General features: G+C 48.3%; 6 protein-coding genes across 6 annotated transcripts; 3 read left to right on the top strand and 3 right to left on the bottom strand.

The window, feature by feature from the left end:
- Positions 1 to 412: 412 nt before the first annotated feature.
- On the bottom strand, positions 413 to 2,065 carry BDQ94DRAFT_162436 (peroxidase family protein; the record flags this gene model as incomplete). The annotated part of the gene is made up of 7 exons (XM_026769543.1): positions 413 to 743; positions 807 to 981; positions 1,033 to 1,353; positions 1,417 to 1,566; positions 1,619 to 1,649; positions 1,701 to 1,819; positions 1,873 to 2,065. 7 exons carry the CDS (start codon positions 2,063 to 2,065, stop codon positions 413 to 415), a joined length of 1,320 nt encoding a protein of 439 aa, XP_026622056.1.
- A 2,182-nt stretch (positions 2,066 to 4,247) lies between these two features.
- On the top strand, positions 4,248 to 6,207 carry BDQ94DRAFT_174284 (putative integral membrane protein; the record flags this gene model as incomplete). Its single annotated transcript, XM_026772312.1, has 9 exons — positions 4,248 to 4,291; positions 4,555 to 4,666; positions 4,716 to 4,851; positions 4,900 to 5,084; positions 5,138 to 5,174; positions 5,234 to 5,301; positions 5,362 to 5,744; positions 5,803 to 5,870; positions 5,927 to 6,207. 9 exons carry the CDS (start codon positions 4,248 to 4,250, stop codon positions 6,205 to 6,207), a joined length of 1,314 nt encoding a protein of 437 aa, XP_026622055.1.
- A 2,006-nt stretch (positions 6,208 to 8,213) lies between these two features.
- On the top strand, positions 8,214 to 10,356 carry BDQ94DRAFT_174283 (GMC family oxidoreductase; the record flags this gene model as incomplete). Its single annotated transcript, XM_026772311.1, has 3 exons — positions 8,214 to 8,269; positions 8,346 to 8,756; positions 8,817 to 10,356. 3 exons carry the CDS (start codon positions 8,214 to 8,216, stop codon positions 10,354 to 10,356), a joined length of 2,007 nt encoding a protein of 668 aa, XP_026622054.1.
- Positions 10,357 to 11,542: 1,186 nt separating this feature from the next.
- On the bottom strand, positions 11,543 to 15,169 carry BDQ94DRAFT_162434 (C6 transcription factor; the record flags this gene model as incomplete). The annotated part of the gene is made up of 6 exons (XM_026769542.1): positions 11,543 to 11,906; positions 13,171 to 13,332; positions 13,384 to 14,099; positions 14,148 to 14,847; positions 14,896 to 14,999; positions 15,095 to 15,169. 6 exons carry the CDS (start codon positions 15,167 to 15,169, stop codon positions 11,543 to 11,545), a joined length of 2,121 nt encoding a protein of 706 aa, XP_026622053.1.
- Positions 15,170 to 15,824: 655 nt separating this feature from the next.
- On the top strand, positions 15,825 to 17,593 carry BDQ94DRAFT_183104 (GPI anchored dioxygenase; the record flags this gene model as incomplete). Its single annotated transcript, XM_026774330.1, has 3 exons — positions 15,825 to 16,926; positions 17,222 to 17,460; positions 17,493 to 17,593. Exons 1-3 carry the CDS (start codon positions 15,872 to 15,874, stop codon positions 17,591 to 17,593), a joined length of 1,395 nt encoding a protein of 464 aa, XP_026622052.1. The 5' UTR covers positions 15,825 to 15,871.
- Positions 17,594 to 17,966: 373 nt separating this feature from the next.
- Positions 17,967 to 19,427, bottom strand: BDQ94DRAFT_151222 (DUF4419 domain-containing protein). The gene has a single exon (XM_026767723.1). It carries the CDS (start codon positions 19,380 to 19,382, stop codon positions 18,258 to 18,260), a length of 1,125 nt encoding a protein of 374 aa, XP_026622051.1. The 5' UTR covers positions 19,383 to 19,427; the 3' UTR covers positions 17,967 to 18,257.
- Between the last annotated feature and the right edge of the window lie 48 nt (positions 19,428 to 19,475).

Here is a 19,475-nt window from a genome sequence, read left to right as displayed (position 1 = left end):
TTTTTTAAATTGGTACAGAACATGATTTATAATGTATAGTATCCATGATGAGGATATCTGTTATTGCTAAGGATAGTATGCTGTATAGACCAGCAATGCAGTGGTCATTGGAACAGATATATCATGATCTACAATTTCAAGCTCATTAAATCCACAAATCTGGTCAATTCTGACCGCGCAACCAAACATCTAAATCAGCGCATTTCCATAGAGCTGAAACACGACCATCAGCAGCAATGGCTTAATAATGCGGAATATTTGAATCCCCGAGATAGCAGCCATATTGGTTGACAGATCAAATGTCCACACAAGTATTGATTAAGAAACCTAAGATAAGAATAACTTTCAAAAACAGAGAATAAAATGACTCCATCACCCTCACCGGTAGGGTGCCATTTAGCCGACAGGCCAGCTAAAAAGCACCACCGCTCTTCATTGCACCGGGGAAATCATTCTGCATCACCTCCCAGAAGGGCTTGCCACCCATTTGCAGATCCTTCAACGCCGGACAAGTGACATTTAGCAAAGGCACGGAGAGTGCATTCGTGATAAATTCCAGCGGCTCTGCGAGGCTCTTGAAAAGTCCAGATAGCGCATTAGGACCAGCAAATTTCAGCACCTCGAACGCAAAGCACAGTAGATTGTTTCCCTCGAGAAGGTTGCCCAAGTTGAAGACACCGCCTGTCAAATTTCCGAGATCAACGCCAGCAAAACTATTCACGGTTCCTGTGTTGCCTCCAATGCTGGAATTGCATAACTGTCAAAAATTTAATCGGAAAAGATGGGAGCCAGCGAAGATTTCTCACCTTCCGAGCGCGGGGTACTTCGACAGCCAGTCAATTATATCCAGGTTCAATTGGACAAGGCCAAAGTTGACCGGAGTCTTGTACCAGTTGTCTGGGATTCGCTCCCATCCTTCCCTGTAGGTGAAGTTACCTTCCTCTCCATAGATTCCGTAGAAGTTCCGAATATGCTCCTTGGCTACAAATAGTTAGTCTGTTTACGCGTCGAACAATCCTCTCATCTACTTACTCAGAACGCCGTTAGGCTCCTCTTGAGAATAATTCCGGAACAACCGCGCGGGGAAGATATACCCTGCATTGCGCGCAATCAGGCCGGTCACAGGGCCGTAGTAGAAGTTCGGATTGCTTTGGACGGTCTCGTCGAAACGTAACTTTGCGCGCTTCGCCATGAGGTCCATGTCGAACGTCCCATCAGTGGACATGTTGTACCATGACATGAACTTGTCCATGTTCAGTTTATGGTTATTGCCCGTGACGTAAATGTCGTCGCGAGTGTTGGAGGAGTCCGACTCGATGAAGTTGTGAGAGCCGATGAGGCCCTGGGGATCGCCTGCAGTCATCCGAGTAAGGGGGATGCCATGAAAGGCCAGGGTACTTTAGAGGGTTCACGCACCCAGTAGTCCTCCTAGGTTTCCCAGCAAGTTGTTGACACCAATGTCGCGGCCTCCGATGGAGAAGCTTGGGTCTAGAGACAGCGGGTTCCCAGTCCAAACTGTGCCCATGAGAGCAAGGACAGTGGCAAGGTCAACGCCCATACCATACACTAAAAGCGTTAGCGGCTGATCTCATCCTGGATTGTGTGCTCTATGTCATACCTTCGTTAATGGCCGTTATCGCACCCCCGAACTGTCTCTTGTTAGCATGACGACTGGCGCGACTGAGCTACAATTTTCCCACCGAAACCACGCCGTTACGTGGGATATAGCCATGGTTTGCCAGCGCATTCAGGCCCGGGCAAGGACCTCTTTGGTCGCCAGTTTCGAAATCCGGAGGTTGAAATGCGTGCTCTCCAGTAACTAAGTAGTGCGATGTTAGTGAACCAGCTGTGGAGTAAGATTTCGAGGCCTACCATCAACGGGAGACTTCAGTAACTCCGCAAGAAGTCCGTTCTCCTCTCCTGACACGCCTTGTTGATGGCCATTGGCATATGGGCATCTCTTGTGCATAGCCGCATGCTTCGAATGGCTATGGTCTGTGAATCCTGCAACAAGAGGGGCAGCAGCCAGGGGCCAGATCCACAGTGGTGTAGTAGAAATACGCATGATGAATGAGTGACTTTGGTCGAGCAAATAGAAAAGAGAGAGAGGGAGAGAGAGAGAGAGAAAGATAGAAAGCTTTATATGCGAACCATAACTAGGAAAGTAAGAGTGGTATTAACCTCTACAAGCACCGAGGTAAATATGACTGGGAATAGAAACCGAGGGTCTGGGACTATTATTTAGAACTATGCTCTTTATACTCCACAAAATCTCCCCTTGCCCGCCGGAAATGGCTAGTTAACGTAATCAACGGTCGAGCGGGCCACACGGTCAAGCGGGCCAACCTTCTATCCCACATGAAAGATACCATTTGAATTCCGTTATATCTCAGCCAGTACAATCCTTAAGGTCTAACTATCTATATATATATAGGTATATATCAGATATATAAATATACTCCATAAGTTTCCCAGGTTTCTGCAAATGTTATTTTTTCCGTTTATATAATCAACAAAATCCTAATCGATACACATAAGATAGAGGTATTACATATCATTAACTATCATGTAGCTATGTGAGTTTTATACAGAATATTTATATTCTTTATATCATCTGAAATCCAGATACCAAGAATCAAGTCTTCTGGAGTTTTTATAGTTGAGATGCCTTGAATTTGATAAGGTATCTTTAATGTAGAATAGGGTGGTCCAGCTCACTGTGTGGCCTGCAGCGTGTTTGACTATTGATTATGTGCTGATTAATTGCTTCACAATGAGAGGATCGTCGGTCGATGGGCATCAGGGGCGTAAAGAGACCCAGCAGTCAATCGTCCTTAGTTCTTGCTATATTCCGAGAACTCGCAACTCGACCGTAAGTGAGAGCGCCAGATAGCTAATACTAGGGCCCGACCGCCAATGGTTTACGGGCTGGTGAATTACATGCCCCTTTTCGAGGTAGAACAATACCTGGATAGTGGTTGGGTTCTCTGGGAATCGTCTCCATTGGCGAACCCCCTGTCAAGACGGTAGTTGTCCACACCGGCATACTGTCAGGGGCAGTCCAGTGCCTGCTATCGCCAAGGTTTAACATCCTTAGTGCTGTGTAGCGCGCCTAGATGAAGTCGGAAATTTCAGGTTCTGCCGTTAGGCCTTGGCGTATCCACCGCACTGTGGATTTGTGTCCACTAGGCTGTCTCACCAACCCGAAGATGTCAAACCTTAAGCCTATCTGTACGACTGCCGGATTGCCAATGGGCTTAAAATGATAGATCACTTTCTCAATTTGGAAAGAAGCTGGCTCCGCTAACACACGGAGATATTATTCGAGACTAGGCCCGTTCACGTTGGGCTCATCATGCTCTAGTGGCGCTAGATGCTCTAATAGCCTCGAGGACGGAATTTCACCGAGCTACTCTGTCAGAATCAGGCAAAAAACGCTACGAAGAACTTATTCAGGGTCATATGCCGTCCGGGACCGGCTCCACCTCGACACTGGCACGAGTCACACCATGTGGCCTTTTTTTGAAATTGGCATGCTACGGCAGGGGGCAATTAAGAGCCTCCCGAAAAAAGAAGGTTTGAATATTCCTCAGTCCATCACACACGGCGTGGGGCACTTGGGGACAGCTGCAAGCCAATAAACAATATGGACTTCAATTATCCAGCTTGGGTATAAAGTACAGTGGATGGTAAGCTCATGCCTCAACGAAACTACCTACCCTTTGGGGATATGGCACGTACAGAAAGAGGAGCTGTTATCCTATGAAAATGGCCAAGGTGAACCTGATAATAACCCAAGAAAGGCATGGAATATCATTAAGATTTTATAGCCACATTTATAATAGCGCTAAAGCGGGATTAAGACACTCGAATTTTCAGCGCAGATAGGCCGGATGGGGCGAGGAAAAGGTCTTGAAAAGTTGTAAGACGTGAACGAACTGAGATGTAAATGAATATGTTGGCCACACTCGTGGCAGTCTATTATAGCGCTTAGTGCCCCACACGGAACTTAAACCGGATTACGTAGTCATAATGATGATAATTTACCTTGAGGATTAGAACGCCACTGGTCGAAATGCCGATTGCGGAGAGGACTCCCCCAACGTCTACCGGCACTGGGCCCTCTCGGGATATAAACTAGAGGCGTGGCGCCAACAGTAATTAGCGGGTCATTTGGTCTCAAGGTATTATTTCTAGGATCTGTTAGGGCTTGCGATGAACGGGAACCGGAAAGCTACCGCTGCAAAATGCACATCCTAATAGACACTCAGCCCAGTGATTCGAAAACGATGTCAGCGAGAGCCAGTGTAGTTCTTTTCCTAGTTCTGGACTTTCCAGATGTCGACTCACAACAACTGCTTTCAGAGAGGATTTGCAGACCAAATAGGAGATTTTCAGTATTGAGCAACCAATGTAAAAGGTGCGCCTGAACCTTCGATGCCGATTACGGGCGGATGATGGACTCTGCGAAGATTGGATCTTGATAATCTTAATCATTTTCAATTCTGCCTGCCACACACCAACAACTGCTGTGCTTCTTGCTCCTCACTACAGGCCCATCAAGATGCGTGTGTTGGGCGCAGTAGCGCTGGGCGTCGCCCTGCTATCAACGACTATAGCGGCTGCTAGTGTGAAAGAGCTGGGGGCATTGTTGCCCACATGTGCGGTAGGCGATATGATCACTACCCCGGGGTTGCGATACTGACCTTTTGTAGGTGAAATGCATGGCTGTCACTATACCGAAGACGTCCTGTACCCTCGCAGACCAGACATGCCAGTGTACGGATGAAACCTTCACCGCTCTTTTGCAGGAATGTGTGGTGTCTAGCTGTACCACCAAAGAGTCGTTGAGTATGTTGCAAGTACTTTCTTCTCCAAGGAGAGTCACTGATTCGATAGCTACGAAAAATGTCACATCCACTGCGTGCGGAGCTCCGGTACGAGATAGAACCAAGGCTGTTTCATATGCAGGAGTCATCGGTCTCGTCATAGCATGTATCGCATTTATTCTCCGGATAGTCGCGAGGTTTAAGTGCCTCGGTGGTACGTTCGGGATGGACGATTTGACGATGGGACTGACCATGGTACATACCCAGGACTCTCATAACTAATATTCTAATATACTGACAAATTACAGTGTCTGGTGATACCTCTTTCAGCACTATCAGTTGTTTGTATGAATCTCCGTGGGTTATAATATATATGTTGCATATGCCCTGACTACGTCATACAGTGGCCGACACGGGCTTAGGCAAAGACATGTGGACTCTTCCGTTTGAAAATGTTACCCGGATTCTATACGTTAGTTTCCCATGTTACCCCAGTGTCTGTGGTAAAGCTGACATTCTTGAACACTACAAGATTTACTTCTGGGATGAGTTGTTGTATCTCAGTATCCTGCCAATGACCAAGATCTCGATATGTTGTTTCTACCTTCGTATCTTCCCCGCCAGAAACTTCCGAAGTTTGACTTATATTGTCATCGGTCTCAACATTGCATATTTACTTGCCTTTGTCTTGGTTTCAATTTTCCAGTGTCGACCAATCCAAGGAGCATGGCTTCACTGGGACGGAGAGGGTAATTACAAGTGCAACCATATTAACGCGCAGGGGTGGGCATCGGCAATCATCAACATGCTCCTTGACCTCATTGTCATGATTCTCCCGCTGAAACAGCTTTACGAGCTCCAGCTTTCCATCAAGAAGAAGGCTTTTGTCATGTGCATGTTTAGCTTGGGTATCTTGTACGTGTTCTTGGAACCCACTCAACGGCTGATATCGCTAACTAGGAATCTTGAACAGTGTCACTGTCGTGAGTATTCTGCGCCTGGATTCGCTTATCAACTTTGCTTCCACCGACAATGTGACGTGTAAGTGCTGGTTGAATTATCCATCGTTGAAATTTGACTCACAATTCACTTATCAGGGGACTACGTCACAGTTGGATACTGGAGTACGATTGAATGCCATGTGGGCGTCATCTGTGCCTGTTTACCCGCCATTCGATCCTTGCTGCGCACAACGGCACCGAAGCTGTTTGGCGATACCAGCCTCAATAAATCCTCCGGAATGAACTCGACATCTCGGGGGACAGGATCTCGACTGGAGGGGGCGTTCCATGTCAGGAGCAAGCATGATGACCAAGATTTTCTACCGCTTGTAGACATGGACCACTCCAGTCAGATTGAGCTGCACCCGAAGGGGTAGATGAGAAAAAAGAGATTATTCATTGTTAAGGGGAAGGGGCACAACTGTCTATTTTCTTATTTTGTATTACTTGTATTTTTAATTTCTCTAAATAGCGACCGACGAGTTCTATCTATGAACTCTTGCAATCTTTATCCAGTTTCATTTGTTCAGAATTCATATTTCCCAAATGGAGTCAACAGAATCTTCATTTGAGTGAGTTATGTCGTGGTAATGCAAGGGTTTGAACTCCAGTCTACTATGCAAGGAGGGCTTGGAAGCTACTCTGGCGAATTCGACTGTGCTGGTACAGATGATGTGAGAAAGTTAGGCATTGGCATTGTGAAGAAAAGGGGTAAACCCAAATTTCGAATTTCTTTTTTTTATTTTATTTTATTTTTTTTTTCCGGGGTGAATTTAGATTAGAAAGAGCTTGCCCATACTTAGGTGTCAGAAGAAGAAAAGCCATCCCACTGGCTTGGATCATACGCCTCTGTCTCCAGACATACATACCCACACGGCAGGTAGAGAGTGCAAAACGTGCTTACGTTTTATTTTCTCCGCTCAAACCGCTAAGCTTTCCCATTTAGACTTGAAGACTAGTTAGAGGACGGGCCCGAATGAGCTCAGTTCATATTAGTTTTCAATTAGGTACTTGACAGCTGCATCCAGTTCTAATAGCTATATATTAAGTGCCGCATCGTAGAATGGCATCAACCGGCTAGTGTGTAACTGGCCTCTTTTGGAGCCATCGCCTTTGCTGATCAGGACTGGTAGGAAACATACAGACAAACCGTTATTATTTCTCCTCTAGGACGAGTTTTGACTCACCATTATTATTCTACCATCATTGGTCAAGGGTACTAACCTTGATTGAGCAATAAACGGCCCACTGAAGCCACTCCCGATTTGGAAAATGGAGATCTTTCGGAAAAGCACGTAGACAAGAATGTACTGCTGGCTGCGTGGGATGCTCCACATCGTGCCCAGCCGGTCCTTAACCGTGTCTCTGATCCCTTACGGGATTGATACACTTACCGCCATCCCCTGTAGGTTCGGTCGCAGTTCGGTCTCGATTGCACAGATTTTGATCTCCAATCCTTCCTCAATCCGCATTGTTTGCAGGATACGTCTCCGTCCGAGTAACATTCGAGTCAATGGACATGGGAATAGGGGTACAGAGTGTAATTTAACCATTTGTGACAAGATTTCATGTAACGATCTCTGGATTCATAAGGCATATAACATGCGATTCTAAATACAGCTTTACTAATTAGGCTATATTTTAGTCTACTTTAGCTCATGAACATTTGATATTAGAATCAGTGTTATCACGTGGCTATATAAAATCTAACGCTTTTTTTCGAATCAAATTATGCTTCTACTCTAATGGATAGAAATTTCCACATCCCATGAAGGGATATGCTCGTTCAATGTTCTCATCCCGAGAGCGGGTCATAATAGGATGTCTTATATCCCAGAAAGGAATCCACGGACTGACAACTTTGTGGCTCGCAATGATTTCCGTGTGGACCCCAAAGCGAAAATTAGTTTAGGGGACCCACTAGTAGGTGGATTCTCTGTCGGTATACGAGGCGCTGTATCCGCATAATGGGGTTCCCATGTCTTGGCTCCATTAGTGGTCTTGGACACACTTGGCCAGACAGATCGGCAGGGTCGGACTTCCTATTACTGTCTCTTCTCTGGGGAGACATGACTGATGGACCATTTGAGTTCCCCTAAATGTGGGCAAGGGCTTTTGGTCAATCATATGTGAAGTAACGACAGGCTCTCTGGCGAGCATCTTTGTCGATCACCGTTTTTCCATTCCCGGTCTGGGTTAACCCGGAAACATTCATAGGAATGCTCCTGGGGGCTGTTGAGAGGACCTTTATTAGAAGGGCACATAGTGGTACCTTCTCGTCTATATAGATGATGGGTTGTCTTGTTTAATACTCTTCTGTCCAGGTGAAAGTCGCTCTTTCTATGGTTCGCCTGTCTGCCTTGCGTGTTGTCTTTCAGTAATCATGCATCTCTATACGGTTCTTGGGTCACTGTCCGCTCTTTCTTTGGCTCTCGCATCGTATGTACAATGACCAATGATCTTCTGACCTTCGTCTTGTTATTACACAAGAGGCGACTAATCTAGGATGTAGCAGTCACGGTGCCGAACATGGACATAGTCATCTCCATAAACGCTCAGATGCGACTGAATATGACTATGTCGTAGTTGGATCTGGTGCTGGGGGTGGCCCCGTGGCAGCGCGGCTGGCTATTGCCGGACACAAGGTTCTTCTCCTGGACGCAGGAGATGACCAAGGCAATGCCACCGTGCAGCAGGTGCCCGCCCTCCAACTCCAATCCACCGAGTACGAGCCGATGAGATGGGATTATTTCGTCCGCCATTATTCGGACCTCTCCCGGCAGAAAGAGGACTCCAAGATGACCTACCGCACTCCTGCTGGAGACCTCCATGTTGGCCCCAATCCGCCGGGTGGCTCTGAACCCCTGGGTATCTTATACCCTCGAGCTGGCACCCTGGGAGGTTGCACCTCTCATAACGCCATGATGTGAGTTTTACCTCTGCCGTCCGCTTCAGCTAACCTGTTCGCTAATTAGTTCCTCAACAGCACTATTTATCCGTACGAACATGACTGGAATCATCTCGCCAGCATCACCGGTAATGACTCCTGGTCAGCCGATAACATGAGACAATATTTCGAGCGGCTGGAGAAGAATCGATATCTGCCCAGCAGCGTGACCGGCCATGGAATGGATGGCTGGCTCATGACGAGCTTGACAGACTTGAGACTGGTCATCGAGGATCAAAAGCTCCTCTCCTTGATCCTCGCGGCCGCGACAGCCGCGGGCAAATCCCTCCTGGAAAAGGTCATCACCACCGTCACCGGCCTGGGCGAGGTGCTCCTGCGTGATCTCAACAACCCTTCCCCGACCCGTGATTACGAGACTGGTCCATACCAGGTGCCTCTTGCTGTAGAACTTCCGGAACACAGACGAACGGGTCCTCGCGATTTCATTTTGGACACGGTCAACGCAGTGAACTCGGATGGATCGCGCAAGTACCACCTCGACGTCCAGTTGAACACGCTGGTGTCCAAGGTTCAGTTTGATACCTCCGCACCCGAGCCAAAGGCCACCGGAGTTGAGTATCTCACCGGTCAAAGCCTCTACCGTGCGGACCCTCGGGCCTCCCGCACGTCTTCCCTAGGCACACCAGGCAGCGTGAAGGCTTCCCGGGAAGTGATTCTGGCTGCTGGCTCATTCAACACCCCCCAGCTCCTGAAGCTCAGCGGAATTGGTCCCCAGGAAGAGCTCTCAAAGCATGGTATTAAAACACTGGTGAACCTGCCGGGTGTTGGCTCCAATCTGCAGGACCGTTACGAGACGGGCGTCATCGGCCAGTCGCCCACCGACTTCGTTCTCACGGAGAAGTGCACCTTCCTATACAGTAGCCCCGACCCTTGCCTGGAGCAATGGAAGAATGGTACCCTGTTCAAGGGCACTTACACGACTAATGGTATTGCTATTGCTGTCATCCGCAAGTCGTCCACCGCCGACGACACACCAGACCTCCTTGTCTCTGGCGCGCCTGTCAAATTCCCCGGCTATTACCCCAACTACTCGTACGAGGGCCTGAAAGAGTCCAACCACTGGACCTGGATCACCCTGAAGGCGCAGAGCCGTAACAACGCTGGGACTGTTGAGCTGCGCTCGACGAACCCTCGCGATACCCCAGTCATCACCTTCAACTACTTCGACACCGGAAATACAACGGACGGTGCTGACGAGAAGGACCTTCAGGCTGTCCACGACGCCATGGAATTCTCGCGCACGATTTTCCGCGATTTGGTGCCGCTGGATGGCGGGTTTACGGAAATCTGGCCGGGCTCTAATGTCACGGCTGGTTCTAAGCTCAAGGACTTTATCAAGCGGGAAGCCTGGGGCCACCATGCTTGCTGCACAGCGCCCATCGGCGACGACTCTGACCCCAAGGCGGTTCTTGACTCGGACTTCCGGGTCCGTGGTGTGAAGGGGCTGAGAGTCGTGGATGCGTCAGTCTTCCCTAAGATTCCGGGATACTATATTGCTCTACCTATTTACATTATCAGTGAGAAGGCCGCAGACGTGATAATTGCTGATGCTGCATAAGCACACGTCTGCTGGAACTGAGACTCCACCTTCTAATTTAGGTGATGTGGCACGTCGGGAAATTCACTGGTTGCTTTCACTTTGGGGCCCATGAGTGGCTCTATTTCTCTTCGTTGCCAATCTTGAGACTCTGTACATACCTTGTAAAATAGAAATGATTTGATTACTATTTATTCATTTGGCAAATTCCTAGACACGTTGAGTGAGAAATCGTCAAGTAAGGACCTGGTGTCTTGATAAACATCTAGTGAATCATGAGAACGAAAATATGTGCAAGTGGAGCTTCAAACAACGGCCCCTGTTTGGGGAAATCAGCTGGCAAGCTTCTCACACACTCAAACATCGCTCTTATGTAATGTATCGATGATTCTATCATGAATTTGACAATTGAGGAAATGACTGAAACACTGGTACTTTGAAGTCTTTCTGGCCCCATTTCTCTGTGACCTCTCTTCTGGATTTCCGAGCCTGAATAATCGGCTTGCGTGACTCCAGCTTACCACGGCCAAACAAGTTCCGAAATCGGTTTTCCAGGAGGTTTCCTTCGGGCTTGGGTAGTCGGAAGACGCAACGAGTCTTACAGCTCATCAGGTAGTACCACTTTTAGATGGATACTGGAGCCCCTAATCCACTGGCGTTATATTCTTTATAACAATTTCAATGATAAGATATTATTCAAAACAGATCTACACTCTTCTCAACTTATTAATAATATATATATATATGTAGCTATATATAAAGATCTTAGCTATATAATGATATAAATCATACTATGACCTCTTTTTTATCAAGTTATCATAATCATAGACCAGGTCACCAGGGGTTCCAGCAGCGCGTCTTAAGTTCATCTGTGACAGGATTTGTGTCTGAGTTTCTGGTGCAGTATGCTGCTCTCACAGCCATTCCCAGAACAGTCCACACAAGGCGTAGATTATGAAAGACGTAATAACAAGAGAGAAGCATAGGAACCTGGACGGCTTCAATGGAGCAATCTGTCAAAAGACCCAGCAAATAGACTTGTATCTTTGAAATCAAGCCGTCAAGTAGTAGTTGAGGGTCAATATTATGCACGCACCTCGGTCTCGGCGGTGCCATTGGTGGTTTGGGATGATTCTCTGGGCACAATTTCGAAATTCTGGCCCCACAAACAACAATATGAACCACTGCATCCGCTAGAAGTAGGCATCTATGAGCGTAATTTGATCCTCTGAAGGCGCCACATAAGGTCGCCAAGGGGATTAGAAGCAACCACATCTCCCGGAAGAGTGGCGTCCGTTAGAACGCGTCCAATTTCTTCCTCATTACAAATACGCTGAGCAAGATCGATGGAAAAGGTAGTTTCGCCCAGTTGTGTTCCTTCCGGGTAGATTACATTTAAGCGTGGCAGGGTAGAGCCATGTGAGATGTTGCACGCTTGTGCTGTCCCAGAGTTTTGAATCTCAATGCTAGAGACGCGCTGTGTGCGTAGTCCTGCCGACAGCGATAAACTTGCCGATCGGTGGTCTCCCATTTGCGACCAGCATGGCGGCAGCAGACACACGGCCAGGGCACTATCGTTCTGTAATCCCATCAATTAGTGAGACAATAAACAAAGCAGAAAGTAAGCAAGCCTTCAGTTTCTGTTCGTGGCACCGATCGCACGCCTTGAAAGTGTGTTGTCGCAAATGGCACGGCTGGGATTGTTCTGATTCGTGCATGGCCATCTGAGAAGATGTATGAACGCACGAGAAAACATGTTGGGGTCTGATGCACTCAAAACAAAGGAATTTATTGGAATTTATGTGGCATCGCGGAAGGTTGTAGCAGATACCCTTCGGGGCTTGAATTGTACCAGAAATACAATTATACTTCTCTGGACAACCACGACACCGGGGCGTATGGTACGCGTAGAGCTCGAATCTAAATCAATTCAATAGAGCCGCCGATTACAACGCGGTAATCGATCCTGTGAGTCCGATAATCTGCTGTTCCGTACCCGGGGGCAAATTCGACGACTAGATAACCTATCGTGCCGTTTTCGACGACCAAGGGCGCAGTACAAAGGGGAGCCGTTATTACCGTAGCGGCTGCAGGGATAGCGTGGAAGGCCCATCCGTGAATGAATAATTCATTTAATGTGTGTGTGGCTATTTTGGATACATCACGGTTTGATATGGACCCGATAGGATCCACACGTTTATTAAGATTCGGTTTCAATAAAACCAGATAGAACGCGTGCTAGTACTACTTAGGATAGGCAGACCCAAGTGGAGCACCGCCACATCAGACCCTACCATGCGTTAAGATGCAGCCGTGAGAGTGCTCAAGATATAGGTCTAGCATTAGTTATCATAAGACTCAATCGTCCTTACCTGCACAATTTCATAGAGTGTTCGAGGGCTTACATAGCAATATCCACTGAAATTGCATAGTGACTTGTTGTTAGAAAACAATGCGTCGGGATAACAACACTATCCGTAGCCTACCCGGTGCGACAGAGTTTTGTTGAGAAACGTGAAAGTACATCGTGTAACTGCAGATTTACCATAGTAAAAATGAACGGATGTCGGGCAAAAGGCTATTCCAATCCCAAAGCTTTTGTTTCGATGAATCTTAAGAAGGTTTATGATGACTATTACGTCAAAGTAAGGTATCAAAAGCCAAATATTCTGCAAAGGGGGGCATAATTTCGTCATATACTGTGTTGAGCAGTTTCAAAAGTCACCCTACTCAGTGTCAATGAACAAGTATCACTCAGTAGCCTTTCCAGAAGCCTGCTTGGCAAGAAAGATAAGTCTTTTGATCAGACAGACTGTGAAATAAAAGGGAGGATACTGTCCCCTCGTGCTTGCTGACTCCTTATGATCTAATTCAGCGAACATGTCCACTAAGCTCTGCAGGAGCTGTATATCGTTCTCATATGAAGACGCGGTAGGATAACTGATGATACACTTGAAAAGGGAGAAGACACCTGTCAGCAAGAACTGGGCATAGATCCTGAGGAAACAACATTAGCGACTTTCAACGAACACAAGGATTGAGAGGTACCAGAAAGTATGCCAGTTCAGAAACTCACGAACATGACGTATGTATATTAGAATAGACCGAGATTCCTGATGGAACAGCTCGGCACTAGATGGAAGAATGGACCAGCTGGAACTATTGCTATTACTCTTCAACGACGGACTGGCGTCGTGGATCTTGCCTAGTAAAAAGTAAAACTCCAGGTGCAGGCACACCCCACGCATACTCAGGTCATGGAAAGTGTAGTTGGGAGCGGACGGTGTTGCAAATAGGTCCGGCCAGCAACTAGCGGGGAATGTGCATTTCAGGTCGTTAAGCTCCTGATCTAATTCCCGGATATACTGAAGGCGACGGGCCTCAGGCAGGGCTCGAGCGTGGCGGGAGTAGAGAAGGTGGTACACTTTTGATTTGAGCAGTGAAAGTCGGACGTCAGAAGGAAAGAGTAGCTCATTGTTGGAAAGAGGCCTCGAGAAGAATTGATTGTCCGATGATGACAAGACATAATTGTCTGGTATTTGGAGGTCGCAGTCCTCGTCAGTGAAATGCGGTGATTGATTATACCGTGTGATCATGTTCTTATCAGCCCCGTAACAGAACCAGAACAGGGCCCGGAGATGCCTGCCTTCTGGCTGGCTGATTACAGACATTCGATGCGCACCAAGAGTGAGAATCATTCGAGTAGCTAGAGACAGTAGCAGTTGCCCGGGTTCAATTTTCCCACTGGGCATGACATAGGTCATCTGTGAAGTCAGCCACAATTCTTCGGGTCAAGGTGTAAGTGGCCATACGATCAGCACAACAGCTTCCAAGCTTCTAACAGTGGGCGTTTCCATCAACAGCCTAGGGAGGAGGCCCAGCGCCGCCTGTATGTAGGCATCTGGTTCAGCATTGACGAATTCCGGGCCGAGTCGATGCATCACACTCATCGTTGCAGTGAATGCAGACAAGCAGGCCAAGTTTGAAGCAGAGACAGTGTCATCTTGATGATCTAGTACACCCGCTTCAATCAATTGACTCAGCGCATCGGCGTTCGCAACCGGAAAGATGGAGTACAATCCGCTTCGGGAGTAATAATTGATTGAGTATTGTACCAAAGGCTTGGGGGGCCACGTTGGCGACAGCGAGCGATTCAAGCCCAACCTGCTCTGAGGCCCCCGGAATCCGAGCGATCGTGCAGCAGAAGCTAGGAAATGATCGAGATCAAGCTGAGCCCCCGTTTTCTGGTAGACTGTGGAGAAAAAGGACGCTCTTTTGGTGGAGCCAGGTTCTCCCACTCCACAATGGGCGATCTCTGCTTGAAACGTTGCAAGCGACGCGTCTATGCTGTGTGTGTTTGGAAGATAGTCCACAGCGAACAAAGGGAGCCGTGTAGTTGCCGATCGTTCGTTGGAAGTACCATGCTCTCTCTGGCCTGAATCAGGCGAGAGTTCCCGCACAGTCAGCTGGGTTTCTAGTTCTCTTATGCGTGCTCTGGCATCGAGGAGTTGACTAGTATTTCTGTCAGCGCACAAGTATGGGGCATGCACTGGTACTTACTCTCGGAGGCTTTTCCGCAGCAGGCTAGGGTGCTCTGTATAGGTGCATTGCACACCCCCAAAAGAGCATGTCTCACAGGCTGGTTGGGCGTTGTCACAGCGAATCTAGTATAGTTAGTTCTTTAGCATTAACAATTCATTTCCGTAGAACCTCATTTGCAGGAAGTAGAGGACACATTCATTTGGATGGGTTTACGTACCTTTTTGCGACGGCACAGGTCACACGCACTGCGAGCTCGGCCACCAGGGCGCTGGGCTGAAGGTTCACCATCCATGCTAGTGGGAGAAGATTTGGAGCGGGCCAGAACGCGAATAGACACACTGCAATACTCCTAACTCTGACGGTTCCTGGGGAAAAACTGCTCTGTCATCAGCTTCTCGATTCCACCTTGGCTGACACACGCAACAAGTCTTAGTCAGCGGCAACGATGGTGCCGGCGTTGGCCAGGGCTAGAAATGATGGTTGTTCCCGATAAGATGCAAGATGGAAGGAAAAAGTGTCGATCCTGGGGAAAAGGAGCCGAGACGCGGAAGCTGCCAAGAGCCAAGTGAACCCCGACTCCACTCAGTTCCAAGATGCTCCTTCAATCACATTTCTGCTTTTCATCAGCTACCTCTTCTTGATACTAGTGATAGATACATTGCAATCGATGTGCACCGCCTGTCCTCCTACCCCACCGACTTTGATACTCTTGAAGAGGCTTCTATACATCACCAGAGGTCAGCCAAGACGGTATACAATGACGATGACGCGTTTGCAGGCCTTGGAACGGTTTCCAGTGCCGCAGTGACAATATCGAGCAGAGAAAATTGCGTGGATATCGGAACTGCGTTCGGATGAGAGACATCCCGGGTCTGAGAGGTCCAACATATATAAAGCATGGCTTTGGTCACTCTCAAATACCGTCTCCAGTACACAGTGCATCTCATACTGAATCAGTTGTTTAACAAATCGTCTCTTCTTCTTCACTCCAAATATGCAAATCCTTCAGCTCAAGCAGGCAATCGTGCTCTCGCTGGCCGGCCTCGCTATTGCGCATCCTGGAGTTCATGAACCTAGTTCTTTTACCGAGGTTTCCAAGCGAGCTTTCCTCAACAACGCCCACCGAAGTCTGAGTCAGTGTGCTGGACAACTCAAGAGAAATGGCGTGCTTGAACGAGCTGCTTCTCGCCGCGCAGCCCTGTTTGAGACGTATAAGAAGCGCTCCTTGGGTCTCCGCGATACGGAGCAGGTGGTAAATACCTCCCACCATTCCTCCCTTCAGGTGACACCCAACACCCCGGAGTCAGAGCTTTTCTCGAAGGACCCTGTCTGCGTCCTAGCTCCGGAGGGTGAGGTCGGACCGTTCTGGGTGAAAGGCGAGCTTATCCGCCATGATGTCTCCGACGGTGAACCAGGTGTTCCCCTCTTCATGGACGGCCAATTTATCGACATCAACACCTGCCAACCCATCCAGGACCTCTACTGGGACGTTTGGAACTGCAATGCAACCGGAGTTTACTCCGGAGTCCAGAGCAGCATGAACGGCAACGGCAATGACTCTTCCAACCTTGACAAGACCTTTCTCCGTGGCATTCAAAAGACCGATTCGGATGGTGTTGCGGGCTTTAAGACAGTTTTCCCTGGACATTACTCGGGTCGCGCAACTCACGTCCATGTCATCGCGCACGTGGGCGCTCAGGTCCTCACAAACAATACGCTGACTGGAGGCCATATCCCTCACATCGGCCAGCTCTTCTTCGACCAAGACTTGATCTCACAGGTCGAGGCTACCTACCCTTACAACACCAACACCGTTTCCATCACTGAGAATGCCGATGATCATGTGGTTCAGGTTGAGACGGAGGACAGCAACTCTGACCCCTTCTTCGAGTATGCTTTGCTAGGTGACTCGATCGCGGATGGTGTTTTTGGTTGGATCACACTTGGAGTTAATGTGACTGCAAGCCATGACACCAGTGCTACTTGGGCTGCCACCCTTACTTCCTCCGGCGGAGTTACCAACGACGATTCTTCGAGTGGGGCTGAGATGTAAGGCCAACTGTGGTTTTGGGCTGTTGAGCCGGAGCTTCTATTATGATCTCTGAGCCCCTCGCCCCGTGATAGGCTCTAGATGTCGGAGCAGAAGCTCTGTTTTCCAATAGGAATAAACTGTACCAATGCTATAAACTATAAAACCCATCTGAAGAGCCTCAATCGCTAGCATAGACCGAAATCCGGAAATTGGCACCCCTGTGATGTAGACTCGCCTCGGTGCCATTTAAAACTAAGTATATATACATCACATATTATAATCTGAACTGCTAGGTTATGTTTAAAGTGATAGATCTATTTGTCCGGATGGAGGGCGCGTGATACTTTTCTCGACGTCCCTGGGTGCATTTAGCATGGTCACTCCTAATTATCTGTTGTACACAGCCAGCAAAGGAGCCATTGAGCAGATGACGCGTGTATTGGCGAAGGACCTCGGACAGCGCAAGATTACAGTGAACACGATTGCGCCCAGGCCGGTTGGGACGGATGCATACTTCGTCGGCAAGACGGAGCAGTTGGTCCAGATGCAGAGTAAAATTGCGCCTGCTGGGCGGCTGGGCAAGCCGGAGAAATTGCGAATATTGTTGCCTTTATTGCGAGAGATGAGAGTTTGTGGGTTAACGGGCAGACGGTGAGGATCAATGGGGGGATGACGGTGGGATAGGTTGTCAGTCAGTGTTTGGTTCCGTTATTTGATTAGAAGCTATAAGGAGTTACATAACTACGGTATATACTACTAAAACATCATGTCTCCTTATCATGTATATTAGACCAAGTTGTGGTACTCTTAGATACTGCAAGAAGTAGTTTTTATTTGAAAGAGAAAATATCGATGAAATAATCGAGCCTGGGTGCATGTGCCGAGACCCTGAAGCCATATTACCAGAGCCTTATCATATTCCACTGGCTGATTTAGCTATTAAACCATTTATAAATTCTCTCCAGCAGTCAAATCCTTATGTAATTATTAATCTATTCTTTTAATATATTGAATATCGGCCCTGCTATTTTATCTTTTACTTCCCTTGAAGCTGCGACCGGCACAATTGAGGCCCTGCGAGGACGTTCTAGGGCATGTCCTTAGTGCCATCCGGATCCCAAGAGAATTCCTCCTTCACATTCGCATAGGCCTTGCCGTGCTTAGGCCATAGCGCAGGTGGAATTTCAAATCGTTGGCATCCACCTCGTGCTTATTGGGCCTGCAATCGACAATTTACGAAAGGGGGATGAATGAGAAGTTATGAAATGGGTATGGTATCCTCGAATGACCTATCATCCAAAGCTTTGATGTATACTAAGCAAATTACCAAGTCCACGCGGTGGTGGATTCATTCCGGGTTCTCTGCAGCAGCTTCCTTCTCATATATCCACCACCCCGAAGCCGGCTGGATCATGTCGTGCCGGGCATCTGTATCTCCAACAGCAGCCATCGTCTGTCTACCACAGCTTGCATGAATGCCTACTACTCCGGCGACTAGTTCCGTTTCATATTCCGTGCCATTGTCATTAACCTTCATAGGGACTGAGGCGAACGCGCCGGGGATGTCCGTGAAGTCGACACGATGAAATTGGACACCATCCAATTCACATCCCGGCGTTCCCTTGTCCATGGGCTGACCTTTTTCATTCCAGTAGCAGAACGCGGTAATCCATCCCGAGAGGTAGGAGGGGCCGCTTCCGCCAGAGATTCGATCTGCGCATAAGCCCCAGAATTCCCGAACCGAGTCTGAAGTGGGCTTGTCAAAGGAGATAATGAATCTGTGCAGGACAGGTCGGAGAAGGCGAGCAAATTGAGCGGGCTCCGCACCCAAGTCGGGGAGCTTGTCCAGTTTGCTTAGCAGCTGTACCCAGTCTTCCCGCTCTCCCTCCAACGTCACACTGGGGATCCCACACATGAGATAGGCCGCATAGGAGAAGTATTGCTGCATGGCACCCATCATCAGGACAGCTGCTACAATCTGGTCACTGACGGTGGTGGTGCTGAATGCCGGCATGAGCCACGTCCGTAGTTCGGGATCCACGACCTTTTTCTGAATTTCTTCTGTCATCTGAACTGCCAATGCACCCAAGTCGACTGAATGAATTGTCCCGACTGCCCTGACAGAAAGTTCCTCCTTGCCTTCATGGGCCACGAAATGCGACCGCAAATCTTCGGCATGTTCGTTGATGTAGAAGCTCAGTTGGGAGAGGATGGCGAACCACACGTCCTCGGGTCGCAGGGTCAGATGGTGGTGGTGGCTATATGCCCGGTACACGGCATGGACAAGTCCATTTGAAGAGGAGCTGATGTGGTTTTCTGCGAGTTGTTGCGGGGTGAAAGAGCTCTGGAACAACTGTTTGCAGCGACGGGCATTTTCTGGACAGGACTCCTCCAAGAGAGATTCCGCCGTGTCTGCCTTGGCTCCACCCCACGCCTCTGGTTTGGAGCTGGAAGTAGTCAAAGTAACCGGCATCTTGACTTGTGGTGAGTATTCTGCTTGCTAGTTGGAGGGGAATATGAACACACTGCAGAAGAAAAAGGGACGATGATTCGGACGATCTGAATC

Source organism: Aspergillus welwitschiae (assembly GCF_003344945.1).
Source record: "Aspergillus welwitschiae strain CBS 139.54b unplaced genomic scaffold BDQ94scaffold_40, whole genome shotgun sequence".
Lineage (NCBI taxonomy): Eukaryota > Fungi > Ascomycota > Eurotiomycetes > Eurotiales > Aspergillaceae > Aspergillus > Aspergillus welwitschiae.
Note: the sequence above shows the minus strand (reverse complement) of the source record. Positions and strands in the feature narration are given on the sequence as shown.

Coding starts and splice junctions, on each gene's coding strand:
- BDQ94DRAFT_151222 (XM_026767723.1), bottom strand. CDS start 19,382: ATGCCGGTTACTTTGACTACTTCCAGCTCCAAACCAGAGGCGTGGGGT.